This window comes from Austrofundulus limnaeus, unplaced genomic scaffold (genome assembly GCF_001266775.1).
Source record: "Austrofundulus limnaeus strain Quisiro unplaced genomic scaffold, Austrofundulus_limnaeus-1.0 Scaffold120, whole genome shotgun sequence".
In the NCBI taxonomy this organism is placed as follows: domain Eukaryota; kingdom Metazoa; phylum Chordata; class Actinopteri; order Cyprinodontiformes; family Rivulidae; genus Austrofundulus; species Austrofundulus limnaeus.
In genome coordinates this window covers 238,277-257,028 of record NW_013952522.1, presented here as the reverse complement: position 1 = coordinate 257,028, position 18,752 = coordinate 238,277, and the positions used below count along the sequence as shown (strand labels likewise).

The 18,752-nt window shown below is 38.7% G+C and overlaps 3 protein-coding genes across 7 annotated transcripts in view; 2 read left to right on the top strand and 1 right to left on the bottom strand.

Moving 5' to 3' along the window:
- tom1l2a (target of myb1 like 2 membrane trafficking protein a) overlaps positions 1–11,995 on the bottom strand; it is a 19,764-nt gene extending 7,769 nt beyond the window's left edge. For 3 of the 5 annotated variants that reach the window (XR_001310742.1, XM_014014898.1, XM_014014899.1), the window contains exons 1-12: positions 11,897–11,995; positions 8,661–8,745; positions 7,036–7,114; positions 6,744–6,893; positions 5,594–5,728; positions 5,372–5,509; positions 5,133–5,249; positions 3,750–3,883; positions 3,384–3,426; positions 2,705–2,876; positions 2,466–2,580; positions 1,353–1,428 (exon numbers count right to left, since the gene is read on the bottom strand). Coding sequence is in view for 3 of the 5 variants with exons in the window: in XM_014014898.1 (XP_013870352.1) it covers positions 1,353–1,428; positions 2,466–2,580; positions 2,705–2,876; positions 3,384–3,426; positions 3,750–3,883; positions 5,133–5,249; positions 5,372–5,509; positions 5,594–5,728; positions 6,744–6,893; positions 7,036–7,114; positions 8,661–8,745; positions 11,897–11,948 (1,296 nt within the window). In the remaining 2 variants the exon portion in view is untranslated. Of the gene's footprint in view, positions 1–464; positions 540–1,352; positions 1,429–2,465; positions 2,581–2,704; positions 2,877–3,383; positions 3,427–3,749; positions 3,884–5,132; positions 5,250–5,371; positions 5,510–5,593; positions 5,729–6,743; positions 6,894–7,035; positions 7,115–8,660; positions 8,746–11,896 lie in introns of all 5 variants that reach the window. The other 2 variants (XR_001310741.1, XM_014014896.1) reach the window with 1 other exon arrangement.
- A 587-nt stretch (positions 11,996–12,582) lies between these two features.
- Positions 12,583–16,189, top strand: drc3 (dynein regulatory complex subunit 3). Its single transcript, XM_014014900.1, has 12 exons — positions 12,583–12,769; positions 12,845–12,961; positions 13,046–13,212; positions 13,343–13,489; positions 13,582–13,701; positions 13,779–13,891; positions 13,976–14,150; positions 14,256–14,387; positions 14,477–14,547; positions 15,479–15,602; positions 15,796–15,927; positions 16,038–16,189. The coding sequence occupies exons 1-12, from the start codon at positions 12,598–12,600 to the stop codon at positions 16,140–16,142; spliced, it is 1,575 nt and encodes a 524-aa protein (XP_013870354.1). The 5' UTR covers positions 12,583–12,597; the 3' UTR covers positions 16,143–16,189.
- Positions 16,190–16,781: 592 nt separating this feature from the next.
- LOC106522027 (glucose-induced degradation protein 4 homolog) overlaps positions 16,782–18,752 on the top strand; it is a 7,135-nt gene continuing 5,164 nt past the window's right edge. Inside the window, exon 1 of the mRNA XM_014014868.1 lies at positions 16,782–16,970. Within this exon, the coding sequence (XP_013870322.1) occupies positions 16,782–16,970 (189 nt within the window). The remainder of the gene's footprint in view (positions 16,971–18,752) is intronic.

Here is an 18,752-nt window from a genome sequence, read left to right as displayed (position 1 = left end):
TCTGACGTGCGGCTGTGATTTATAAAGGAAAGATGCGCAGAAACGTGCGTACGCACCGTTTTATAAATCTGAAAAAAATTTTGGCGTACGCCATTTCCGCCTTTTGGCCGTAGGTTCACTTTTAGTATGGTTTCCACGCAATCCTTTATAAATGAGACCCCAGGAAAGGAAATGGGATATTTGAACACCTGTCACTGGTCAAGAAGAAAATCCTGTTTTTCTTATAGAAATTCAATCATTAAAGTTTGAATAAAATTCCAGCAGTGCCGGTGCTTTATAAATCATGGTTTCGCCCAACACCAGTGTACATCTGTGTTAGACATGGAGGGAAATGTTCAAAAGGGAGAAAACATTGTCAATGGGATTATTTGAGGATATAAGTCGAAAAGCAGTGAGGTGAGGCAAAAACAGATGACAGTGGACATGAGGGAGGGGAGGAGACACACTGTGGGTAGAGTCCTCACCATTCCTTGGGTAATAAGCCAGCTGTCTATGGGCAGCTCCTGATCTGCCGGGTTATCATCCCCTTTTACCCTCAGCTGAATCAACAACAGAATAACACCTTACACACAAGAGAAGAAAGGCCCCACCACAGCAAAGCACACAGTCCAGAGAAAGAAGACAGAGAAGTCAAATGTGCGAGAGACGACTATCATCAAAAAGAAAAAAAACTGTTAAAAAAGGTAATCAAACAGAGGAAAACAGAAGAAAATGGCCAAACAGCATTCCATAAAGAGATGAAGATGAAAAAAAAGAAAGTGAATCAAAAGATGAGATTTGATTTGGTTGTTTTCTTTCAGCTGCTTCCTTCTGCAGGCGTCACCGCAGCAAACTTTGCATGAAAAATTTGGCAATTGTTCTGCGGCGAACGTCCTTCCTGACTCAAACTGGGCTTGAACTCGCCGCTTCAGATTTGATTCGGCAAAACGTAAAAATGTCTCACTAAAAAGACAAGCACTCAGTGTTGTTTCAGACCTCCGAATCATTTGTGTACAGATGTTTGCTCAAACAGAAAATACATTGAAAAACCCTGAAACAACCCATGACCTCTGAGTTTGACTCCATGCGATAGCTGATTGTAAATATTTGCTTTTTAACCTGAATCCAGACAAACCTAAAGTGACACCAAATTGAATCCCCTGCAAAACACACATTCATCTTTTTAACTTTTTCATAGCGATAAGTGGCACATTTTATCTATTTAGACCAAGAAATTATCTGTTTTAAGTATCCAGCTAACACACAAGCAGAAGCAGGGAGTCACCAGAGGCTTTTGGGAAACTTGTCCTCTAATACCCTCACACTCTACCAAGGCAACATTTTAATCCATCTCCATGTTTCAATGTACTCACCCCAGTTGCATTCTGTTGTCGAACATCTAAAGCAGAGGTAAGGCCACCCAGAGCAACAGGGTCTTCATATTTTACACTGAGCACAAAAACAGAGAAATTACAAGAACATCCAGTACTGAAAAATAACAAGTATAAAAACATATTTACACCAAAAAACACACAGGACAGACTGAGACACTTTGGTATAAATAAGAAATATTTCTAGTAATAATTGGCAACATTAAGGCCATATCTTTCTAAAGATTGCAAGATTATGATTTTGTTTCAATTATCTTTCATCAAAAGCCATTTTCAGTTTAAAGGAGACATGTCATGCTTTTAAATCTTTTTTCCCCCATGTTTAAACCATTCAGTTGGGGTCTATATAAAGTGGAACTGCAATGCTTTGGTCTGAATTCCTCCTTATTGTAAATCCACAAGCCCCTCTTTCACCCCTTTTCTGAGGTGTCTCAGAGCTGCTCGTTTTGAGGCTGTCTCTTTAAATCAAAATGAGGCGCTTCATATCTAAATTCAGTGACGTAGTAGTTCAGAAAACGTCACAGAAAATAGAGAAAGTTGAATGGGTTGAAAAATATGACCCAAACAGAATATAAAGATATCTAGAAACTAAATTCAACTTTTCCTTTTCTCCTAGAGACTCAAAGTACAAGAAAATGTACTTGATGTCTTAGAAGTATCACATGTCGTTTTTGAAAAATAAATTATCCTTTAAAGTCCTACAAACTTGTCAGGCCAAGTGTCAGTGACCTCTTTTGCCTACCTTAAAATGACATGTTTTATGAGTCCACACTTTATCTTCTGTTTTCTCTCGGACACAGTGTTTTAAGATCAGGACAACATCTGTTAGAAGTAATCATTCTTGTTGCTGTTTWTCAAACATCATTTTCTCCTTGGCCCAGCTTCGACGCCAGGAAAGATGTTTATTGACTGTTGGATAACATACTGTATAAATGAGTGTATTTGACACGGCCTCATGGCACACATTCTATGTACCACTGCCCTGTGTGACATGATGTGTGTCTTGCAGTTGCAATAGATCCTGTTCTTTTTATGTTTGGACCACGTGTTTCTGTTTTGGTTGAATAAAGATTTTCGCGACACACGTAGGCCTACTTTTTGCGTTGTTCAGCCAGAGAACTGCCTCTGGTCTGAGCGAACATGTCAAAGTCATCCTTGTTTTGAGTCGACAGAGACGACAGGGTTCCGCTCACACTGTCTGAACCTACATCTGGAGAAAAACGGGGTGGGGAAATACAAAAGTAGGAGGAGAAAAAGCGGAACCATGACTGAAACAATACGATGAGGACCAATCTGACACTATGAACAAAACCCAGTGAAATTTTTGTTCTTACCAAGACTAGCCAGTGCAGTGGACAGGAAGGGTGCTCCAGAGCTGCGGGCTGGGGAGGCTGTGGCCCCTGCTGCAGAGCTGCAAGGAGGGCTGGATGTGATCCTGGGTGTGACTACAGCAGGGGATCCAGGGCCCAGATCTATCAGGTTGTCCTCTGTGGCTTCAGTTAGCATCTGAGAGGTGAAGGAGAGGAAAAGAGTCAAATACGCCAGTGCCAGTTTGCAAATTAACAATTTACTATTTTTAATGAACACATAGCTACAGTTATTACAGAACCAACAACCAACGGGTGTACCGACTGCAGTTTTTTGGACAATCACAGATCTTTAAAAAGTCTAACCTGCTGATTCTGATTTTAGCCGATCCCGATTGTTTCAATAACTCTAAGTACATAATGTGCTAATATTAGTCACTCGTTCATTTTTTGGTGTAAAGGCTGGGACAGAACGTGGTGCTGGGAGCACCTGCTTCTGTCAGCTAGCAGCAACCCAAACAAACGGAGCACACAGAGATAATAAACAATAAATATAAAACAACTCGATCTAACAAATACATCCAGATCTACTTCTCAACGACCTTGTAAAATGCTCAACACTGGAAAATTTGCATCCAGTAAGTGAGAGGTTTCTGAGTTTCAATGTTTTCAGTTTATTTTTCATGTTTTTTGTGACGCTACTTACCCCATTGTTCTGTGCAGCCCGTCCTGACCTGTACCGCTCATACCTGTGAGCAGCAGGAAACACTGTAAATGTTTCACCACAAGCTTTGAGCTTCAAACGTTTACACATCTTCAAAAGAAACTTAACACCAACAGAAGGCTTAAAAAATTAAAATAAAAAAATGACATCCACTTCTTTTTATTGAGGTTTGCTTTTGCCCAAATTAAAATATGTAATTAAAATAAAGCATGTTTACTCAAAGAAAAGTTTTTTTTTTATCTACTCGCAGCACCTGCTGTGATTTAACACTATGACAAACACAAATAGGCCCCACACAACCTATTTCTTTTTTCTGCTGTCAAATAAAGTTTGACGAACTGATAGCACCTCTCGTATCGCAGAAAAACATTGTTGAGGTCATCGTTGACGTGCAGCAGCTCCTCCGTCACCTCCTCGTTGGAGACGAGGGAAATCAGCTCCACCACTCTCTGCTGCATGGCCCGGCAGGTCCGGTTCAGCTCCTGGACACGTCGACGACAACAACAACAACAACAACAACAGATTGATCAGCAGAATGACGAGAGACGAAGGCAAACTTCGATCTGAGGAAAAGGCCGAGCGGGAACAAACACAAACAGACACGCTGGTGTTTAGTAATTACTAAACTAAGCCTCTGTAAACAACTTGTTTTGTCAGCACATCCTTTTTAATGCTCCTCAGTTGTGGCTTGTGAATATGAGGGCATTATAAAACACAACCATGCAATGGATTTACTGCATCTAAATTTTTTTAAATAAAATAAATTCATAAAAATCACCACATAATGATTAAAGCTGGCACAGGATCGTCAGCGCCGGGCCAGATCCTCGGGGCTGACACAAATACCTGAGTGGATTTGACTCGAGGAGATTAAACTCTACAACAGTGTCTGTATCGCTGGCTGATCGCCATTTAGAGGAATTTCACCGCAGCACCTCTCTCACACCTTTTAAGGAGCCGTAGGTGAGAAAACAGATCACATTGCACCCTCTAGTGGATGTAAAGTGTTACAACACTTCACAGGCAGAATAAGTGGCTTTGCAGATGCTTGGAGAAAAAAAATATTTTGTTTGTATATATTTTATCTCAAACCAAGAAACAGATATGAGTCCTATGATATCACACTGAGGATTAAGTCCCAAAGTGGTTTGTTGAAAAAATAGGCCATTTTAGAGTATTGATTAAAATGTTAGCAATAATTGCATTTTGTCAAAATATAATGAATACACACCGTATCTATTGGTTGTTTATATGATGTATCTGAAATAATAGTCTTGAAAATAGTTTTGAAGCGTTATTTTGAGCAGTAACTACAAAAAATATATTCTGAGCCAAAGAGAAAACTGTATTTTTTGTCATTTTTGTTGAGAGTTAGCAAAGTTCTTCTTCTTTCCAGCTGGGAAATCTTAATTTCCAAATGTTGTTTGAGGTTAAGTCTTTAAAATAACATGAAAAATTCCTCATCAGAATAAATTAAAAATAGGATTTAGACCAAATATCAACGGATTATTCTGATTAGGAAGACAAATCAAGGCGTATTTCTGGAACCGCTAATGATATCAGGATGATCTAAATATCAAAACGTAACTTAAAAAGCAGAAATCTGAAAATTTGCTTAGCTCATTTTCACCAAATCTGGCTTAATAATCGATTTGATGTGATCGGTCACATATAGGCTTCGTTAGGACACAAGTTTGTGATGCTGAAGGTGTTTCCGTGTTTGAGTCTAACCTGGAGCAGCTCTAAATCCGAAGCGTCTTCCTGCCCAGGAACCATCTCAGTTAACATCTCTGACATGACTTTAATGTTTCCCCTCACGATGTCCAGCTCACTCCGCAGAYGGGCAATCTGAAAGCAGATCAAAAACAACGCTGGTTCAGTATCGGCTGCTCGGGAATCGCAGCTGCTTTCAGTCATTAACTTCAAACAGATCAAACTGCTGCGGTGATGTCGCAGGAAGTGAGCCTCACCTGTTCAGGGGTGGCTGTGATGGGGCTGGGGATGTTGGAGGTCCGCGTGGCAGCAGGGGCGGGTGGGACGGGCTTAGGGGCGGCAGACGAGGCAGGAGCGAGATACTTTAACATGGCTGGGTCCACTTCCGGTGTACCCTGTGATTCCAAATAAAAACCGCTGAATGCTAACGGCGTGTGCATTTAAGTAAAGTCTGGATCTGTTTGATCCTTTCTTCTCACTCTCTGTGGCGTGTGAATGGGAGACAAGGCATCCAGGTCAGCCATGGGGAACTCCACGCCTTTTCTCTTCAGCTCCTCGTAGATGTGGACGACACCAGTCAGATCAGGACTACTCCTGAAGGCGTCCGCCCAGGACTGTCACAACAAACAAACCTCCAGTCATAAAGGCTAATAAATATTTACAAGTTACACAGACACAAAGAGCATCACACTGTTTAAAGTGGACATGTCATGCTTTTAAATCCTTCTTTTTCACATTTACATCATTCAGTTGGGGTCTTTATAAAGTGGAACTGCAATGCTTTGATCTGAATCCCTCCTTATTGTAACTCCACAAGCCCCTCTTTCATCTCTTTTCTGAGGTGTGTCTCAGATCAACTCGTTTTGAGGCTCTCTCTTTACACTCAAACAAGTTTCTTCACACCCCGCCCCCCTCCAGCTTCCAGACCGGTCCATTCCAGTTTGATAGAGGGGATTAATCCTGTCTTTAAAGTGCTTGTGACATCAAAATTTTTGAAATAATACAAATGCGTTTTTGGAGAGACAACACTGAGAACGTATTGCAAAATAATTTTCATGCTGCTGAGATGAACAGTTGTTGAGATGTTTGCATGTGAAGTAACAGGAAGCGATGTCAAAGGGGAATGTCTGCACAAAAACAAAGCTAAGCTAAAATGCTCAACAGCCCAGACTGTGGAGAGGAATCTGATGTTTTAGATTATTTTGAGTCGCTATCAGACAGAAACAAAAAAAATTAGTCAGAGTTCAAACCATAATGTTTCAATAAACAAAGATCAGTGAGTTGTTTTTCTTTGATGTCACTTCCTGTTTCTCTTTTTCCAAGCCAAGTTCAAAAGAAAATCGGTCAGTTATGTGTCCAAATGGGTAAAATAATGTGTGATGTGACAAGTTTCTTAAATAGAACAAAGTTTTCTTTGATGTTTTGTATCTGAAGGATAAGCATGTCACAGGCACTTTAAAGATATCTACGCAGCACCAAGAGAGACTAAATTCTGCACTCCTAGAGACACAACAGAATGCATTTAAAGTGGATCTTGCATGATATGTCCCCTTTAAGATCCTGAGACTTTAAGGAGGGACACCTCATAAAACACAAGTCTTCCAAAGACAATCACTAAAGCTTGATTACTTGTATGAGAGACAACACTTTGTCCTGCACGATTGTAGGAGGATTGGTTTTGGGGGAGATGATTTTGACGAGAACGCCATCAATGAAGTCTTTGTTGGCCACCTGGATGTGGAACCTGTGACCACAGTTCTTCACACAGGTCTCCAAAACCTTCAGGAAAAAAAAAACATCAAATAGAAATGCACGACAAAGCCTCGTGTGGCTCCCGCCTGTTATTCAGCCAATTCGTGTCTTTTAGAACTGATGTGTTGCGCTCATTTTTTTTGCCAGCTGGGTTTTTAAACTTTCATACCGTTAGTGCCAGCATAACCTCTCTGTAGTTYTTGTTCCCACTCAGTCTCTTCTTCAGCGCTCGCATGGCATCTTTTGGCCTAAAAAAAAAAAAAAGTAGAGTCAGCAGAGAAGTTCCAGCTGCGTCAGGCGACCCCCTGCTGAGAGCGAGCGTAACACCACTGACTTTGTTGGAACAAACTCCTGTCTGTGCCACGGGAACAGATGCTAGTCTGTCTGTCAGTGAAACTATTTGACAGAGAAAGTGAAGAACTGTCACACCATCTGGCTCTGCCTTTTTTTTTCCTGCATGGCTGCAAAATGTTTCTCCCAAGGCAAGATCAAAGCTGTCCACGCATGAGGAGTTCAGGCTGGCTTTCTGCCTGATCCTCCCCATCTCCTCACAGAAGATGAGCCATAATAAGTCTTTATGAGCTCCKTTATACAGTACAGGTACTTAGCAAGGCTGTTGGAACGGATAAAGATGGTCGAAGACAGAGAACACAGACAGAGTTAGAGTTTTCCCTGCAAAGCTTCGCACGTTTAATCTTGTTAAAAAGATGTAATAATAATCGTTTCTTRTTATCTGCTACAGTTGCCTTTTGTTTTTTTAGTGGGTGCATCTGTTTTATCTTGTTTCAGCATACACCATCTGTTGTCACACTTTTAGATGTCTGATCGTTTGAAAGCACTCTGAAGTACGTGTTAGGAAAACATCACACATAAGTTGCGAAAAGCATATTCAGAGCCTCCCAAATTTCCAACTCCAGAGCTCACCCGTTTGTTTTGTTTGTTTTTTTTTTCCTCTTTGTTTTTCTTACTAAAACATCTTGAAGACAAGATGTTGCGTGCTCTGTTGTAGTCTGCGTTTGCTCTGAGGTGGCAGAGAAAGCCACGTGTCGTCTGTCAAGACAAAGAGGGAGTGTGGGCATGAGGAATGTGAAACAGATTTTGCAGAAAACGGTTTTGTACGAACATCCAATTGACAATTTTCCCAGAATGTTAGTATTTGTTGGAACTCCAATCCCATTCAGTAAAAAACGCTTTGTGTGTTCAATGCATCTTATTTCTTTAAAAATACCTTAATCACAAGCGAGTAGCTGTGTGTGTGTGTGTGTGTGTGTGTGTGTGTGTGTGTGTGTGTGTGTGTTTAATTTTTCTCCTATTTTAAGTGTTCATACCTCAGATAAATAAATAAAGATCAAAGTTACAGATTTTTTGGAGAGATGTGTTAAATATGTACATCCAGTGATTACTTTAAGAGTTTCATTAAAATCCATCCACTGGTTCATGAGATAATTTGCTAATGCTACAAACAAACAAACAAATAAACATAGACAGAGGTAAACATAAATCTTGTAGTTTGTCAGAACACTGTAAGTCCGACGTTTCTTCATGTCRGAGGCTGATGCAAGATTTAAAACGATTCAATCCGACAGACGGAAGCACAGAGGGAAAACAAAAGGTTGTGTGTGTGGTGTTACCAGAAACCTTGTCTTATTTGATTTGTCTGCAACAAGACACAGACGGCTTTGTTCCAAACTGCTGCCAGACTAAGCATTTCAGGGCCGAATATATATCCCCAGCAACCCTGCCGAGTCATGAAAAGGGTAATTATAACCCAGTCCTAATAGATTTTCTGCTCACCCGTCGTCGGTTTCATTTATGATATCGCAGATCTCCATGTTGAGGGTCCAGTCCTCGCTCTGTAGCCCTCCATCTGTGGCTCTCTCTGGAAAGAAGAGACACGCAGGGAAAGATCAGAATGTTAGAAAAGGCTGTGGTTTACTTTTTCTACATTTGAGAGCAGAAATGATCACTAATGATTTCACTTTAATAGACGTTCTGTGAGGTAAAACTAGTGGCTTTCTGCAGTTAAAATTTTTCAATAAAGCATGTCTGTTAAGGCCCTGTCACACTAAAACGCTTTACACAACTTGAGAAAAGTTTGTCCAACACTAAATATGTCTAAGCTTAAGGTGGAATAAAAAAAATCTACTGGAAGCCTCTTTTGGAAAGATACTGTAATGTTAACAAATAAAATAAAAAAACAGCCGATACGAGTAAAATAGTCATAACAAAATTTTTGGAAGTTGGTACAAGTTGTTTAAAACGTTAGTGTGACAGGGCCTTTAGGAAGAAGATTAAAGCATTAGGGCTGCTCGATTATTGCAAAAACTGTAATCACAATTTTTTATTGAAATTAAGATCTAGATTATTTAACTAAATTATTCATTCACTTTGATAACATGMATTTATTGAACATAAACAATGGCTGTTAAACAATATTTCCCTCAGGATTTCAAATATTGTTGAAAAGATTAGAGAAAGTTAAAACTTTGGCTGAGGGAGGAGCCTGCAGCGAAGTGCTGGCAGCGGCACTGGATTCACAACACAAAACAGCACAAGCGTGAACTGCAAACTTTGATCATTATGCTTTTATGATCGCTGAAAACCCAAACCATAAACAAGATCAAATTCTGATTAATTGCCCAGTTATGCTATCCCTGGTAGTTTAGTGCAGGGKTATGAAACCTTTACAGTCAAAAGAGCCATTCCCGCATCTTTTCCCACAACATAAAATTTGCCCAGAGCTGCAAAATCTATTTGATGTTTGAAAACAAAATAAATTTTTAAAAAATGCAATAGTGTAATTACTCTATTTTTTTAAAAAATGATAGGTTCGTGTATTTACATGTCAGAACAAAGAAGACAACCAAATTTTTACGAAAAATAGAAAACTAAAGTAAAACGTTTTCTTTTGTATAACTGCCATGATAAAATCTGAACACTGAATTGTGCAGCTTTGTTTATTATCCTGTTTTTCTATGTGGATGTCCTGTGGAAAAAACAAGATATTTTAACTGGCAACAAATCAGGAGACGAGGAAAAACTACTTCAAAGCTTTTTGTTCCCATTGGTCTCCCACGATGCTTTGAACTCTAGTAAATTCCTAGAGAGAACAAAACATTTAACTAGATCCTGGGGTAAAAAACATGTTAGGAGATAAAGTCACTAACTGTGGGCGTGACAGAGCTCAGAGATCAGATAATACAGTTATTTAACTCTATGGTCATAAACGCTCATAAACAGAAGCCACTCTACTTACTACACTTACTTCACACTCCATAATAATCCAGATTCCAGATCTTTGGGGATTTTATTTTCTCATCAGCTGTAAATAAACGTGACGACCACGAAGCAACATATTTCTTAATATCTTATTTACATTCAGGCATAACGCAATTAAATGTAACTGTAATACACTGTGAAGCACACAGAATTTGTTTTACCACAGCTCTCTTTCTGCTGCCCCATGTAAGCTCCCCAAGTGCACTGTTGTGTCACTGCAGGGCAGCGCACAAGTGGAAGAGAGGAAACAGTCAAATAAACAGTGAAATGTGCTGAAATGACACTGAACAATTGGAGCTCTACTAACAGTTTAAGTGGGTTAATTCATCATGGTGTTGTGTCACCTCTCCTGCACCCTCTAGGTTCAGGAATTGACAGGACACGAGTGAAGCCAGTCCATCACGTGGCTCCAACGGTGCCAAGCTGCACCACGCACTCGCCAACAAAGCTGTAAGTCCCTCTCCGGCCTATCTCTCTTCAATGTAGACTTTCAAATCTCTTCGTTCCTCCCATCCCAGTGTTTGACTCGTCCACATCTTGAGGGGGTTTTTATTTGTTCCTAATCCATGTCTCAGTAATAGTAACTCTATGACCAGCTGGTGGCTTGGATGTAAAAAAAAAAAAAATGTTAAAAATTAACACACATCTCCTCTCTTTTTGCCAAGTGGGAATGTTTTTTTTTTTTTTGTTTTTTTTTTGCCCCCTCTGTTGAGGTGCACAGATCATCACTGGAACAGAAAGCTGGACAAAAAAATCTCAACTGCAGTGATTTGTGAAATGCTGAAATTCAAGATGTAACAAACACTGCAAAACTCAAATGGACCACTGCAGCGTGAGAAGCAAGTGCTGATGCTTTTGGTGATTCTGAAGCCTTCCCTCTTTATTTTTATAAGCATGAACTTAAAAAAAAAAACAACCAGTTGAACTATGTGTCCGTTTCATGGTCAAAAGTAACTCCTATATAAATATTACTGTTTTGATGATAATTACGATTCATAAACGACAGCAAAAGTCTCCAGCCAACACAGTCTATGAATGTACCTAAAAAAGTGAAGTTATAAATTTAAGAGAGCATTAGTGATGAGTAAAACAGTGTCCTCTTGTGATTTGACATAAATAGAAACATTTAATTTAAAATATACTGATGCTTGTTTAAAACAAACAACAAAAAAACAGTTCTGACATAGTGCTATTGTCATAATTTGCACCATTACACAGTGATCAGACATAATTGATGATAACTGGCCTAAATTTGGCATTGTTTAAAGCAAAGGGCAAATATATATCTAAACACAAAAGAATAAAATGGTACGCTGCACATGCCAATTTTCTTCTAACGGAGGACAAAGTTTGACAGCAGAAAACACGAGGGTTTAAAGTTAAAACAACAAATCCGGCCAGTAAATCTGGATAACTATTGCTCAGGGACTGAATATCAGTAAAYAAGCCCAGTCTTATAATTAAGTTTCCATATTTACGTATTTTGTGATTTACTACATTGGAAAAACTACTTGCGCTGTCTTTACAAACACATGATTATGATAATTTAGCGTAATGCTAATCGTAACAGACTAACTTATAGGTTTGCTGGCTAACATTAGCCGAAAGCTCATTCCAAGCAGATGACGTTTGCTAGGAAGATACCAGCTCGAGCTCGCGTTTTTTGTGTAATTTTAAAGAGTAAATTCTCAAATTATTCACGAGGGAAGAAGCCCAACGCCTCTAATTAATAGTATCCAGGCTTTACGTACCTACGCATTGGCCCACAGGAGTGCTGTAAGGATTTCCAAGTAAAAACTCCATTTTCACAACAAACGATCAGCTAGGGATTGACAGACTGAGGCCCAGAGGCGGTGCAGCGAAGCCCCACCCATTAACACATTAACTATTGGACGAGGAAGAGTAAACCTCTCGCTTGATTGGCTGAAATAAGTGTCAGTCATTATTAGCATCCTAGAGCTGTGTTCAACAAATCCCAGTACCGTTCTAACAGCATTGCTTTTTTTTATTTGATTATGCTCAAAATATTTTTAAAAAGCGCTAAAACCTTAAATTTTTAAACCAAAGATTTGTTTTATTAAATAATTCTTAAGTTGAATTTTTTTTTACTAATAATAGTAAAATATGGTGGTGAATATTTCTTTTTAACAGGTTTTCTTGAATGCTTTTTAACGCATCTCAGCGTTACCTGTTGCTAAGTAACTGTACGTAAACAGGGTTTTTAAACTTGTTTTAGGCCTTTACATGGACAAAAACAAAACAATATCTACGTTTTCCTAATATCGTGTAAGTATTGCCGTGAACTAATTATTTAATTCCATCAAATTGAGGATAAAAGTTAGTCTTTGAAACATTTTCGAACTTTTTTTTTGAAGAGCTCATTTTTTACTCGAATAAGTTTGACGGCTACTTCTTTCCTGATTTTACAGATTGTCATTTCCAGCTCGACAATATGTACAATAAGTACTGGAGGCAGTACCCCACAGTAATTAACGAGGAGATGTTGCGGGAGGCTGTGAAGAATGACATCGTTCAAAGCAAAGATGCTCTGAAGGGAAAACGACTTTTATCTTCATGCTTTGAATGCAAACATGAAGTCTTACACGTAAACTTGGAAAACAAAAGTAAGAAGGAACTTTAAAATGTTGCTTTTAATTAGTGCATTTTTWAATTTTATTTATGCAAAATATATTTTACAGACATCCTGAAGATTGACCTTTTATATGATTTTACATCTCTGGTGAGGCTTGATCTGAATTACAATGTAATAGAGAAGATCGAAGGCCTGGAAGCTCTGATTAATCTCAAATGGCTCAGTGAGTTTTTTTTTATTTTTTATTCAGTTCATGTTTTATTTTAATGGTTGTCTTTGCACTGACCAAAAAAAATCCCATTTTTAGATCTGTCTTTCAACAAGATTAAAAAAATTGAGGGCCTGGAAACTCTGCAAAAGCTCGAAGATCTGAACTTGTCCTACAATCAAATCACTCTCCTTGAGAATATGGACACATTGGAAAACCTGACGCTTCTCTTCATCAGAAACAACCACATCAGTGAGCTGGACAATGTAAGACCTGTTTTCTTGTCCTAAATGAAGTCATCTGTCTGCATCGCAAGAAACTAATTCATTGCATTTTTAAAATTCCTTACCTTGCAAGGCTGTTTACACAACTTTGTGTATCTGATCCATTTCAAAGGTGCTCTATCTCGCAAGGTTTAAAAAACTGTCCAAGCTCTACATGACTGAAAACCCWGTCTCTAACAAAGAAGATTATGCACTTTTTATCTTTGCTGTTTTGCCAAACCTGACCTACCTGGATAACATTTTAACTGACCCAAATACAGTAAGTTTTTTTCTTTTCTTTTTTTAAGAGCATTTGAGCCCCCTGTGATGTTAATACTACAAATAGAAAATTGTATGTCTATGTTTGCACAGAGAAACAAAGCAGCCATCAAATACCAAGCTGTTCTTGAGAAAATGAAACATGAGGAGCTGCAAAAGCAACAAGCAGATGAGGCCCAGCAAAGCCGTGAAGCTGAGCTAAAACTCCACCATGTAGGAAAAGGTTTCTGTCTATTAGTGCGTCTTTTCAAGTGGGCACGAATTATGACTTGTCTTGTTTTTCTCAACAGGATGCCTTTGTGCAGGAGCTCGATGGGTCCAGTCTGTTCACCAGCATGTTTAAAGATGATCCAGAGGCAGTGAAACCACAGTTCCTTCAACGAATGGCTCCTCTGCTTCAAACATATCCTTTTTCTTGCTGTAATTTTTTTATCTGTTTTACATGAAGTGATCTAATGTTTCCTTAAATACCTTGATCTGATCTTACTTTTGAGCAGCAAATGGTGGATCTGTGTAGACGCTTTTTACACTTTGGCTTGGCGGAACTCAAACAAAGAGAAGCAGAACTGAATGCTTTCCACGTGGGYCAGAATGAGGCTGAGGCATATTACAAACAGAAGACATCACAGATACTGGCAGAGTTTGATCAGGAGCACAGAGAGGCAAGCAGAGATAAACCAATTTATAAAGACATTACTGTAAATCGGTAATACAATAACCCCTCCCCATCCATTAATAAGATTATCTCATGAGTTTAAATGTTTTAGAGGATTGCAGAGCTGCAGAATTTGACAGACTCAGACCTGCTTAAAGTCCAGATCAACAGCTGCAGTGGTGCAATCACCCAGCTCCAGAAAATGCTCCTGACAGTAGAGTTTGACCTGATCAGCAATCTTGAGGTAATCTTCTGAACATTTTATTAAACCACTTACTTTGTTTGCATCGTGCTTTGGCTTCACAGTTACTAAAGTGATGTTTTTTTTTTCAGGAAAACATCACAACGCTTCGAGACTCTATCTCAGACATGGTCAGACACTTTTTGGAGACTGCGCAGGAGACATATCCTTTTTTTTACAGTCAACATAACAACTATGAATTATTTCAGACACGAGAAAAAATATTTTTTTACTGATATCTACTATGTTTAAGTGTATTTTCATAAATATCAAGTTAACCAACCAGGTGATCAGAGCACAATCTATTTGTGGAAGTTGCTAGTGACAACTAGAACAGAGGAGCCCAAAGTGGGGCCCGCGGGCCAAATTTGGCCCACCAAGCCATTTGGTTTGGCCCACCAACAGTTGCCAAAGTTACAAGGCTGTAACCTGTTATCCTATGTTGAAACACAGTATTTCCATTGGTCAAATGACTATATAAAAGGGCTGTAGTGAAGGTAGTTTTYATTCATGGTGCTCACTTTATCTTTGATTTATTACGGTTAAACATGAACATGAAATGACAAGAAATATTTAGATCAGATTTAACCACACGTATAGATTTGCAAATCTATATGCACACTTTATAAGGCCACAAAMACTCAGATTTTATCAATTTATGAAATGTCCCACAAGCCTTTGCTACTTGAGCGTATGACAGACTTTCTCCAAGTGCACAGACTAAAACYAAAGAGGGCCATTGCATAGGTTAATCATTAAAAATAGAGGAATTTACTTWAAAAAGTACTTGTATTTCATGTATTTTGTTATGCATTTGGCCCGCAGCCCTGGATAGATTTTCRTTTTGGCCCTCTCGGGGAAAATGTTTGGGCACCCCTGAACTAGACCAAACTGTTTCTGTCATCAGATACCAACCAGCCCCTGCAGGGCCAAAGCTCAGCCACAGGAAGATGGTCTTTGTTCACTTACAAACAAGACTATGACTTTTTTCCCCGGTACCTTATTTAGATAAAGTTGAATACAAGTCAAYATCAAAGCAGTAGTTTTGCATGTTTGCCTTATTTGAAATCCTAGTTTCTTTGACTCARTTATACATTTGATCAGTTTCGTGACCTGGAGGATAAATACCATCAGAATGTGCAAGAAATTGCTRTTGAAACTCAGGGAACAGTGGCAAATCAAAATCTGGAAGAGGATGTACCAGAAGATGTAACAAGGGTTAGAATAGTTAATTTTTGTTTACTGTATGTTTCCTTTTTACTGTTGTTGATAAAGCATTTTAATTTATTTCATGGTTAAACTCAAACATGCTGGGTTTACAGAAATAGCAATCGCTTATTTAACAATTGTGCAGGAAAACAGCAAGGTGTGGTATAAGGACTGTTTTGCTCTTGTTTGTTTTTGCATCTAGCTTCTCACAGACACAGATTTGTTGACAAATGCCTTCAAAACGARCCATGAAAACCGCCTGCAGACGATAAATGACAGAGAGAACCAGCTGATTACACAAGTTGCTGCTTGGAAAGTGGCTCTCTTTAAAGAGGTACAGAACTGAAATTACATTGACATTGATAGTTTAGTATATCTGTATAAGGCATATAATAGACCTCACCTTATTTAACTTTTTTCTTATTTTCTTATGGGCCATTACAGATCCAGGAAAAGGAAGTACAGCGAAAACATGTGCATATGACAAGCATTCACGAATATGAGAAGTTTTTGAGGACGCAGATAGAAGGACTGGCATTAAAATCTTAAATTAACAAGATTTCACTGTGTGCAAATAAATAAATAAATAAAACATGCATTCTACAATGTCATTAATTGAATCAGATGTCAGTAAAAAACTGATTTAATGAAACATGCATTTTTTCTTGTTTTTTGTAAGGAAAAATGGATGGATGGATAGTTGGACCTCAAAAGGAAGCTATAATTTTGAATTTGGCATGAACTAATTTTAATACATTCGGTTTTTATACAAATTATTGTATTTTTGACTAAATGAATGAGCTTTACATTTTTAAATATTTTCAGAAACTTGCAGGATAAATGCCTCCGCCTGTCAATGAAAGTATTCAGTTAGAGTGATTTGGAAATAAAATACAACTCCCAGGATGCTCTACGGCACATCGTCCAATAGGAACCTTGCTCGGGCCAAGACCCAGTTTTTAGCCAATGAAATTCCAGGAAGCTGCGCTACTCAAACAAGCGTCGCTTCGTCAGTTCATAAGGTTACCAGATATTTGTGCAAACTTTTGTGCTTCGGAGATTTAYTTATATTTTTATTCCCTGTTGGTCAAACTCTTCCACCGTCGGTCTTCATCCTGTCCCTAGAAGTGGTGTTTTTAGCCTCAGGGTTTATGACGGTCGCTGACGGCGATTTATTCAGCACTCGTCATGCCTGTCCGAGCGGAGCGCTGCTCTACCCCSGGCTCGGCCTGCCCATCCTCGGCCTGTCTTGTCCCCCCTGCCCCGATCAACACCTGCCAGCCGGGGGTGACCGTGTCGTTACTGTACAGCGGCTCGCAGTATCGGGGTTACCAGAGGAGCAAAGGCAACTCTTACGACGTTGAGGTTGTTTTGCAGGTAATTTTATTATAAAAGCACTACTTTAAATGTTTTTTTGTTATTTTAATTATAAGTAAAGTCTTCTCGTGTAGCTTTTTTGTTGCTAACCTACAGCAGCTGTTTTGAACAGTGAGTTAGTTTTTTTGTGTAGTTTTAATTAAAGTGGTATCAAGTKTTTTTTGTGCTTCAAGTCACCTTAATATTTTGAATTTAGCAAATRCTGATTTATCAGGAATGTCAGCAGATTTAACAAATAGTTCTTGTCTGTGTGTGGACTCAAGGCTACAGCTGTCAGTTTTGCCCAACCAATCAAAAATAACTATTCTTTTTTAAAATGTATAATTAAATGTAATGTCAGGCCTGGGAGACATGACTAAATGTACCCTACTCTGTTTACCCTGAACAGCATGTGACTRTGGCTGACTCATATTTGTGTGGATACCTGAAAATCAAAGGCCTGACTGAGGTAAGCCCTGCCTGAGTCAGGAGAGAGGCTGACCTTTGTGCTTTCAGAGACTGAGCCCAAACTAGTTGCCTCTTGACTGGAGCAGGATGAATCAAGAAAATGTCAGGTTAGTTTTGGAGCAACGCTCAGCCTCCCACTCAAGTGTGTCTGCTGTGGACCCATTACATTACGCAACGTGAGCAGGTTTAGAAGTAAGTTTTGGTCGTGACAGAATAGAGAGAAAGCCCTAATTAGACAGTCATATTTAATTCTGAGATCTATAAGTTGGGATGTGGATAAATGTTTAATCCTACACCAATATTAAATCTCCAAAAGAACGTTTCAAACCATACAAAATAACACCAAAATTATGTGATTATCTCAAGTATGAGGGAAGTTATTGATGTTTGTTTAGGTGAAATCAGCTCATGTTTTCTTGCTGTAGTTCACAACAGAACCAGTGGGGCCTTTGTGACCATTTCACCTTACTGTTTTCTATTTTTGTTCATAATGTCCTCAGTGTTCAAGATATCGCCATGAAATTTTAGGAAAAGATTCATATTCTGTTCTTTGTCGGAAGCATCTTGTATCCTAAAAAACTAATAAAACTTAATAATAGCCCATTTAAAAGTAGCAGAAAAGGTATAAAATAATATTACAAGGCAAACTGTATCATCAAATCAACTTGATGTCTTAGAAAGTAAGGAAATTAAAACAATTTAAAAACCATGTGGACATCTGGTTTGTAAACAAAGTTCCTCAACCAATGACAGCGTGTTAAATGTGTCAAGTGACGAAGACGAGCGTCAACACACTTTGCTAACAAGCGCTATTCTGGATAAAAAAAACAAACATACTTTGACCTTTCAAATCATTATCAAATTTGGAAAAAGGGCAGATAAAATAATGTTCTTCATGGCAGCTTATCTGTTTAAGGGGTCACTAGAAAAACTCAGATGATTTACTTTGATCCTATTTTCAAAAAGTTGTCTCTTCAAAATGCATCAACAAAAATTAAAAACTGGAAGACGAGGCTGTAGCTAACTACGTGACGGACGTCGGCGTGCTTTGTTGAAATTCGTAGAAAAAACAAAGCAGGAGGAAATAACAAGCAAACGCAGAGAGCAGCTTTGCAAAATCCGGTCACAGCGGTTTGGAAAGAAAATAGCAGCAGCTGCTGACGAAATGTCAACACCCAACCATTGCAACTAACAATTATTTTAATAATCGGTTAATCTGTTGATTATTTTTTCGATTAATCGGCCAAATCATTAAAATGCTTAATTACATGAATATGAGTAGATATAATTTAAGTTAACTCCTTAAGGATGCAAGTTATTGATAATGAATTAATC